Here is a 9,852-nt window from a genome sequence, read left to right as displayed (position 1 = left end):
TGAATCTCATTAACTTTATTGACAACGAGATCTTCAACACATAATTTTAGTGACACAGATTCATTTCTGATCACCGGATGTCACTTTTTTGTCTGTGTGCCAGTGATAGCCTCCTCAGCTCTCTGGTGTGTTTGAAGAGTGAGCTGCAGCTTCCAGTATCTGAGATACAGCCACATCAGACTCCCATTCCTCCGCTCATCCATGTTGAGATACTCAGCGCAGCTACGATCATTCTTAAAAATATCCCTGAGACCTTCCTCCATCTCCAGATGTGCAAGAAGGGGCTCTTTGGCCGTACGAACAAGAAGGTCCTTCTCCATCTCCACCCTCCTTGCACGAGACACCAAAATACTGCAGAAGGCCCTTTGCCTTTCCACCAGCCTGTACTCTACGTCCTTCAGAGCCAGTGAAGCCCTCTGCTCTCTCTCCTTCTCCTTTTCCAGGGCCCCTTGGAAGAGGGCACTACTAGGCCCCGCGTAACGCAATCTAGATCTCTCATTTTCTAAAACTTCACGCTCTAACCTCATGCCTCTGCGTTCCTCCTCGAGATGCTGACTCTGGGAAGCCAGGGCTTGACGGTAGCCATGCACCCGCTGCTTTTCTTTCTCCAGATCAAGCTCGAGCTGAGCTGTTTCTCTGCGATCTTCAGAAAGCGCCTTTCGGTATTTCACATCCAGGTCCTTCTGGATTGACTTTACGGTCTTTTCATACTTGACCTTGGCCTCCCTGATTTCCTTTTGAGACTCCCTGGACCAGATCCATCCTAGGACATTAGAACAAGACAAAATAAATGATGAAATGCAATTCATCACAATGCACATGTTACTGAAGCAATGGTGTTGTGCAGTACATACGAAAGGCAGCAAGTCCCAGAATGGGCACAAGAAGGGCATAGTTCCACTTGCTGCTGTCACCACCACCACCCCCCTGCCTCTCTGGCCTTATATTCCAGTCTTGAGGGTCATTCAGGTTATTCATGTGGACTGCAGCTGAAAAATAAATGGATACTTCTACATCAAACATTTGACCAATATCATATAAAAAGTGAAAGGCAGCTGCAAATTCTGACATTAAATGACTCAAGAAAACATTTCCCCAATTTGAATTTATAGTGATGCTTTACTGTCCTTAAGCAAACAAGATGAAACTGATGCTGCGTTCTCATTCAGTTGCTAAATATAAACTCGAGAAGCGCAAGACTTTCCTAGATTATGTATGACACTTCCTGGTTCCACGACATCCATAAGCGATTTGACAAGTTGCTATTCTTTTAATAGAGACCATTTACTAATAATCATGCAAGCACAGTACATATTGGCAATGTCATACTACATCAAATCTCTATGTTACCTTGCAGGTAATCAAAGCACTTGTCCCTTATCAAATAGATTCAAATAGTCGCTTCCATCCATAAATAGGACTAACGCCTTAGTCAGTATTTTTGGACAAAATTATCGCTTATTTTAAGTGCGACGGTGTGAAACCGTCCATCGAAGTGTGAAACTCCACCGAGTTTCAAAGCGTGTTTGTTTTTTGCACAACGCTAACCGACAAATCCCCCCCACTGTTGTCAATCATTTGGTACGGTCCAGCCTGAAGCTGCGAATCTGGATAGTGATTCATGATTCATTCGAACCGAATCGCTTGAGTCTTTTCAATCACAGGTTGAACTTAATAGCTAGGTGGCTAATACCAATTTGCACGGCAATATTTTATGTAATTGCGCGTTAAAGTAAATAGCAGATTTTAACCAACATTTTTAAAACTAAAATAATTCCTTTTTAATTGTCATTAATTTATTACTCAAGAATGTACGTCCTATTTGTTTTATTTTCACTCTATATTAAGCATTTATATTCATGTTTTAAATGAATATCGATTAAGTATACTTAGTTGATAGAAACCCGATTTCCGAGTGGTTATAACCAACAACCTACATTAAGCTTAAAACTTAAGCTGAGAACGAAAGTTAAGTGAACCGAATATATGAACGATATGTTAATGAAGGTTAATAGAGCTGAATCAATGCTACGATAAACTGACCTACGCACGCAAACAACTTTTAACTGAAATCTAATCGTCGCGACGTGGAGCTAAGCACAGAAAGTTTTTCATTTGATTCATTTTACATGTTCAAAAGAACCGATTGGTGGAAATGAATCGGACTTCCGCTCGCGAGCTCCTCAGAATCGAGCAACATGGCCGCAGTGTGCGCTGCCTCCCGTGTCCTCGGGAGAAAGATTGTGTCATCTAAAGCTGTAAGTCCTCTCAGGTCTTCAGAATACCTTGAGTTTTAATGGCATGTGTCCAGTGCAGGCCAGAAGTATAACTGCTTTATTAGCAGATGACGCTATGATCTAAAGTAGTTTGTTTTGTGTTCGTTTTGTAACCATCATCTGCTGGGTTAAGTAACACTGGTACGTAATATCAATACCTCTGTTATAGGAGTGTGCGTTTTATGTGAAATTGTTAACTGAGCCTGTCTTTTAGCCGCGATGCTTGAGGGCTTTTGTCTGTATGCATTGTGGCATTTCATAAAAACAAAGTTTAGAGGTTTTGTAAACAGCAATCCATTGAAGGTCAAGCAGGCGGTGTTAGCATTAGCCATGTGATGCTGAATGCTTATGTCATTATAATAGGTATTTTCACTTTTCAAGTAGCTACATGCAAGGTTTTTATTCTTTTTTTTTTTATTGATTATGAGAATATAAGCAGGCTGCCTTTCTTGAGCATTGTGATTGGTGTTCATTACATATATAACTCACTAGCTAGTAACCTGTTGATAATTGTAGATGTGTCATGTGTCACAAACATGTTTATTAAGCATAAAGATAAATTCATTTCTCATAAATTATATATAGCATATGCCCTCAAACAGTCTTAAAAATATATGAATATAAATTAAAATGAATCTATATTTTGATGTCTCAACATTGATGTGACTATGTTGTATTACAATGGTGTTTTACACCAAGAATCTCAGGCTTTCTTATTGCAGATAGGATTTGCTTTTATGCATGATTTCAGTTACCCAGACAAGGTGGAAAAAGGAAAGTAAAACAAATGTAAAAAAAAAAAAAATAATTAAAACAGAAGGGAAGTGAAGATGAAACATAAATTAACTTAATTGAAATACAGCAAAATTAATTTCTGAAAAAGCACTATACAATTAAATTAGGATTGAATAAATATGATACATAAAAGCTAAATTTTGAATGCTGTGATTAAATGAGTTATTAACAGTTAAAGATGGTTTTGTTGTTTCATCCAGCTGCCAGCGGTGTGCCAGACGAGCAACCGCAAGTTTCATTTCTCAATCTATGGAAAAAAGGGAGATGCAAAAGTCTCAGATGGTGTAAGTATTAAAATGACTTAATAATGGTGTGCATATGTAGCACCTTTGCAGGCTAATAAGGTTATTCCCCCTTCAGTGAAACAACATCAGATGCGTTGATCGTTGTGTTGTTGGTGTTTGTCTCCTCAGATCTCCACTCAGTATCCAGTAGTAGATCATGAGTTTGATGCTGTGGTGGTTGGAGCTGGTGGTGCAGGGCTGCGCGCGGCGTTCGGCCTGTCAGAGGCCGGCTTTAACACGGCATGTGTCACCAAACTATTCCCCACCCGCTCACACACGGTGGCTGCACAGGTTTGGAGATTTTCTCTTGCATTTCTCATTATCATTTAGTAGCAAAACAATCTGCTCTCTTATATATATATATATATATATATATATATATATATATATATATATATATATATATATATATATATATATATATATAGGTTTTTCAGCTAAAGAAGTCTAAGGTTCACAGTGAAGTTCAACCTTTGAAACGACACCTCTGATACTCTTACACCACTTTGAAAAATAAAAGAGCTGATAAGTGGGCGGTTTTAAGTGTTGTTCAAACTAATGCAGCAATCTTTTTTTTTTTTTATAGCCTAAAGATATTATTGGTATTATTGTTCATAATTTATAAAATTTAAAAAAAGCTATATATGTTTGTGTGTGAACACAGTTACATTATTAATATTGATCATATTACATGATTACATTATATATAAACACAATGTTATATATTATATAAGTAATATTTTATTAATACATTTGTGTGTATTTTCATATTTTATAAATTATATATATATTTGTGATATTATATACATTAAACACTTGTCTGTCTTGATAAAAAAAAAAAAAAAAGTTCATTTATAGTGGATTACAACTTTCTCGTCTCTTTTTTTGTTTTGTTAAAACAGGGTGGGATCAATGCTGCATTAGGCAACATGGAGGAGGATGATTGGCGTTGGCACTTCTATGACACAGTGAAGGGGTCTGATTGGCTGGGAGACCAGGATGCCATTCATTACATGACGGAGCAGGCTCCTGCTGCAGTGGTGGAGGTGTGACACAGTTACACGATTGCCATGTGATATTGGCTAACTCGAGTATTATGTAGCCTCAGCATGAGTGATTTATTTGCCAGTTCCTACAGTCTCATCAGCGGTCGGTGTGTCTTTTCAGCTGGAGAACTTCGGTATGCCATTCAGCCGCACCGAGGACGGTAGGATCTATCAGCGTGCCTTCGGAGGCCAGAGTCTGAAGTTTGGTAAAGGAGGTCAGGCTCACAGATGCTGCTGTGTGGCGGACCGAACGGGTCACTCTCTTCTTCACACACTCTATGGACGGGTGGGTGAGAGTCTGTGAATGTGATTCCATGCTAAACTCTAAAGACTTTAAAGGCTGTGATTAAACTGGAACGCTGTCTGATTGTGTTTGTTGGTGTCTAGTCTCTAAGGTATGACACCAGTTACTTTGTGGAGTATTTTGCCCTGGATCTGCTGATGGAGGATGGAGAGTGTAAGGGAGTCATCGCGCTGTGCATGGAGGACGGATCTATCCACCGCTTCAGAGCCAAGAACACCGTCATTGCCACTGGGTAAGAGAACTGATCCGGTTTCATGTCTTAAGCATTTAGCATTATTTATATGCTATTATTATTATTATTATTATTATATATAATATACACAGTAAACACACACACGCATACATATATATGTTATGTACACAAAGCTTTTTGGATGTGATAAGTCTTTTGTTGCTCAGCATTAAATTTTATATTTAATAATCTTATGTGCTTTAGTTCTTTTCACACCTTTTTATTTTAAACTTTATTTCAGTTACTTGCTGAACATTTCTCATGAGTTTTTAGGTTTCTAAAGAAAAATGTCTACGTTTTCACATATAGTAAATTAAAACACGTGTATGAATAATCATAACATTCAGTATTATATGTATATATATATATTGTATGTATTTTACTCTTATTTCACTTTGAATACTGACAACAAAACATATTACAGAGGGATTCTTGAAAACAGAAATAGCTTTTTCGTACAATGGTAATCACATTTTTAGGAGTTTGTTTCTGTCTGTTCACTAAAATAAAAAAAAATGTACCTTTTTTTTTAATCTTCTTTAATGATTTATTTAAAAATAATGCTATTTGTAAAAAGGTAAATTAAGCTTGGTGTTGCAGTAGCACATGTTGATACAAATAAGGATACATCTTGTTTTCTGTGCAGCGGTTATGGTCGCACATACTTCAGCTGTACATCAGCCCATACCAGCACAGGAGACGGTAATGCCATGGTGACCCGTGCTGGACTGCCTTGCCAGGATCTCGAATTTGTGCAGTTCCACCCCACAGGTCAGCTGCTTTCTTACATAAGCCTGGAAAAGTCTTCATTTGCTGTCATATAAAGCGTCACAACCAAATCTTCACCACTGATTGTGAGGAAACGATTTACTCGAGCTGCATCTTTAGTATAGTTTACAACATGATTATGTCTCACATAAACTAGAGGTTATATATATTACAGTCGTGGTTGTACTGTTTCTTTGCTGTGTTTGCATGCGACTGTTTTGATACTCGATCAGATGTGTTATAAATATCCAGCTCGTCCACTGATCCCCTCATCCACCCTATGGCTGGTTTTTAATGACCTCTGATGTAATTCTCTCAGGAATCTATGGAGCTGGGTGCCTGATCACAGAGGGCTGCCGTGGAGAAGGAGGGATCCTGATCAACAGCGAAGGAGAGAGGTTCATGGAGCGTTATGCACCCAATGCTAAAGATTTGGCCTCCAGGGATGTGGTCTCACGGTCCATGACTATTGAGATCAGAGAAGGAAGGTACATAATACTTAATATTTACTGTACTATTAGTCCGAAATGCTCACTATGTTTTTAATTTAAAGCTTGTTATTAACTTCATTTGCAAATCCAGTAAGTAACTGATTAACGAATGAACTGGTGATTTCCACCCTGTTCCCTCCAGAGGTGTTGGTCCAGATAAAGACCACGTCTATCTGCAGCTCCATCATCTTCCTCCCCAGCAGCTTGCTACTCGCCTGCCCGGCATCTCTGAAACTGCCATGATCTTTGCTGGAGTGGATGTCACAAAAGAGCCCATCCCAGTATTACCCACTGTACACTACAACATGGGCGGCGTCCCCACCAACTATAAGGGACAGGTAGGTATTCAGCCTATTTTGTAGCATGACTATTATTATCACTAGAATAAGCATTTGGAGTGTTATTTGCCCTGCACTGTTTTTCATAGTACCAATTATTAGTGTATGCAGTTTTTCATTAGAGATATAGTTCTAACAGTTTTGTATTACTAAAAAAAATTGTATCAGCAAGTTTTATTTAAAATTAAGTCATATATTTTAACACTGATTTTTTTATATATATGTGTATATGTATGTATATGTGTATATGGAGTACCTTTTAGATGTAAAAAAAAAAAAAAAAAAAATTAGGTTATGACAGTTTTATAAAATACAGATTCTTTGCATCCAAATGGTCATGAAAATATGTATACTGATTTTGAGTGCATTATGAGGGTTAAAAACTAAAATGACGTCACTGTTTGGAAGGGACTCATGAGAACATGATATTAATATCTTCTCTCTAATCGTGGCAGGTCATCACCCATAAGAACGGAGAGGATAAGGTGGTGCCAGGCCTGTATGCCTGCGGTGAGGCCGGCTGTGCGTCGGTGCACGGTGCAAACCGTCTGGGTGCAAACTCACTACTGGATCTAGTTGTGTTTGGACGTGCTTGTGCCCTGACCATTGCTGAAATAGACACTCCAGGTATTTCAATTCTATCCCGAAATTAAAAATAGCCTAAGATGCTGACATGGCATTTAATTAATATATATTAATACTACTACACCCAGAAATGGAGAAGGAATGATTGCCCTTTACACCAAAATTTGAACGGCAACATTCAAACTGTTTTTTTGGGGGTTTTTTTTATTTATTTATTTTTTTTACAAGTTTTATGTCATCAATGGTTATATATGTATAGTATATTTTTATATATAAAACAGTTGTGTGACACTCATCCTTTCTCATATAGGAGAGAAGCTTTCCCCTCTGAAACCCAATGCAGGAGAGGCGTCTGTCGCCAATCTGGACAAAATCCGCTTCGCTAACGGCAGCACCAGAACCTCAGAGATCAGACTGAATATGCAGAAGGTCACTGCAGTTCTTTATTTCCTTAAAGATCATAAAATTATACACTGATCCAATGGATGATGCTAGGAATATTGCTGCTGAAGAATAGCCTCATTTTATGATCTTAAGTCGTCATTACAAGATACTCATTTCAAAATAAATGTTTTGTTTTGTTTGGGCCTCAGACCATGCAGAGCCACGCCGCTGTGTTCCGCACTGGAGACGTCCTGAAGGAGGGCTGTGAAAAGATGGACACCATCTACAAGTCACTGGATGATATTAAGACATTTGACAGAGGTCAGACTACACTATTGTATAAATGTTTGGGTTTGGAGTGTTTAACACGTTTAATCCAGCAGTGATGCATTTAATTAATTAAATGTGACCAGATTGATTTCTGAAGGATCATGTGGTGCTGAAGACAAGAGTAATGCTGCTAAAATTGAGCTTTAAAATTTAGAAATAAATGGGCTAATATTTTTAAAATCCTAATCAGATAGAAAACTTATACTGCAAATTTTTTCTAAACAAATTTTTTCTGCTTTTACTCAGTTTTAATCAAATAAATGTGGCCTTGGTGAGCAGAAGAGACAACATCTTAAAAATCTTAAAGTCTTAAAAATTTTAAACGCTAGCATATTTGCAATGAGTATAAATTTAGCTTTTAGTTTTTTCAACTGCATTATTGTACTACAAGATTGTTTCATTGAAATATGACGGTTCTTATATAATTTTATGCTGCTTTTATGTCTTCAGGCATTGTCTGGAACACTGATCTGGTGGAAACTCTGGAGCTGCAGAATCTGATGTTAAACGGGGTGCAAACAATCGTCTCTGCTGAGGCGCGTAAAGAGAGCAGAGGAGCTCACGCCCGCGAGGACTTCAAGGTGAACTTTCTGAAACCAGCATGCTTGTCTAAGGACAGCAATTTACATAGCTGCAATAAAGCTCTTTGAATTTCTATTGCTCTGTACATTTAATCTGTAAAAATTACATTGTTCTACAGTTTAAAGAATAGTACACACAAGAAAAAAATTGCCCAAAAATGTACTTACCTTCAGGCCATTCAGGATGTTGATGAATTTGTCATGGCATTAGATTTGGAGAAATGTAGTATTACATCACTTGCTCAGCAATGGATGCTCTGGAGTGAATGGGTGCCGTCAGAATGAGAGTCCAAACAGCTGATAAAAACTTCACAATAATCCACACCTCTCCAGTTCATCAGTTAATGCCAAAAAGTGCCAAAGCTGTAAAAACACAACTGTCATGTTTGCATCTTTAATGGGTTTGTTACACTGTTTTCTTGCAGGACCGTGTGGATGAGTATGATTACTCCAAACCTCTGCAGGGACAAGTGAAGAAGCCTTTCGAACAGCACTGGAGGAAACACACACTGTCCTATGTGGATCCCAAGACAGGAAAGGTGAATATCTAGTGAATCAGCCGGTTCATTATGAGAGCTTTTTGCCATTTTTAGCTTTTACTTCATTTGTTCACTGTTTAAATCTTTCTTGTTACTCAGCATAAAGGAAAAAGCTGTTGTAAAAAAAAAAAAAAAAAAAAAAAAGTACATGAGTTGAGTTAACACAAACAAACGTGTGTTTCAGGTTACTCTGGAATACAGACCCGTGATTGACAGCTCTCTGAACGCAGAAGACTGTGCTGCCATTCCCCCTGCAATCCGCTCCTATTAAACACATCCTGACGTGCCCCAGCTGACTCCGCCCTTTTGCTTATTTATAATCAGCCAATAAATTAATGAATATCTTGTGTTGGACAGGCTACACTTCATTTAAATATGACCACAATAAAACTCGCTGAAATATCACTGCAACTGAGAAGCTACTAGTCAGACTCTGTGTTAAAAGATTCAACTCTTCTGCAAATGAAGACCTCAGTAACAGCTGTGTGATACCGGTTTATGTTATCTGAAACACATCCATCATGTTTGCTTTGAACTGTGCTGGCAAGTGAATCATTAAATATTTAATATTTAAATGTTAAATGATCGTCATGACGCTGAAAAGAAGCACTTGCACCTTGTGGAAAATAGATTAAACTAGTAAACTCCTCAACTTAGCAGTTTGTAATGCTGATGAAGAGTACGCTTTCACGTGTATTTGACCTGGTGGCCTTTCACTCTAAAATATACTCACATCTCATCTGTATGTAAAGTTCTGTACATCTTGCATGTTTTGTTTTGTAGGTTCTGTTTAAACTCAATAAAGATGATCTGGATGATAATTATTGTAGTCAATGTTACAGATCCAATATATGTGTTTTTTACATGCATACATTTTGAAGTGTGCAAGTGTACACACA

The 9,852-nt window shown here is 37.9% G+C and overlaps 2 protein-coding genes across 2 annotated transcripts; one reads left to right on the top strand and one right to left on the bottom strand.

Annotated features, from left to right (window-relative positions):
• ccdc127b (coiled-coil domain containing 127b) lies at positions 1–1,553 on the bottom strand. The gene is made up of 3 exons (XM_043233082.1): positions 1,351–1,553; positions 855–989; positions 1–763 (listed from the first exon to the last, which is right to left on the bottom strand). Exons 2-3 carry the CDS (start codon positions 976–978, stop codon positions 81–83), a joined length of 807 nt encoding a protein of 268 aa, XP_043089017.1. The 5' UTR covers positions 979–989; positions 1,351–1,553; the 3' UTR covers positions 1–80.
• A 562-nt stretch (positions 1,554–2,115) lies between these two features.
• On the top strand, positions 2,116–9,774 carry sdha (succinate dehydrogenase complex, subunit A, flavoprotein (Fp)). The gene is made up of 15 exons (XM_043233090.1): positions 2,116–2,258; positions 3,272–3,355; positions 3,485–3,646; positions 4,258–4,401; positions 4,523–4,687; positions 4,789–4,937; positions 5,584–5,708; positions 6,025–6,193; positions 6,339–6,534; positions 6,990–7,161; positions 7,430–7,548; positions 7,713–7,824; positions 8,284–8,414; positions 8,840–8,953; positions 9,138–9,774. The coding sequence occupies exons 1-15, from the start codon at positions 2,199–2,201 to the stop codon at positions 9,222–9,224; spliced, it is 1,989 nt and encodes a 662-aa protein (XP_043089025.1). The 5' UTR covers positions 2,116–2,198; the 3' UTR covers positions 9,225–9,774.
• The last annotated feature ends 78 nt before the right edge of the window (positions 9,775–9,852 follow it).

The sequence above is a fragment of the Puntigrus tetrazona genome, unplaced genomic scaffold (genome assembly GCF_018831695.1).
Source record: "Puntigrus tetrazona isolate hp1 unplaced genomic scaffold, ASM1883169v1 S000000746, whole genome shotgun sequence".
NCBI lineage: Eukaryota > Metazoa > Chordata > Actinopteri > Cypriniformes > Cyprinidae > Puntigrus > Puntigrus tetrazona.
The sequence above is the reverse complement of the archived record's forward strand: the minus strand, read 5'-3'. Positions and strand labels throughout refer to the sequence as shown.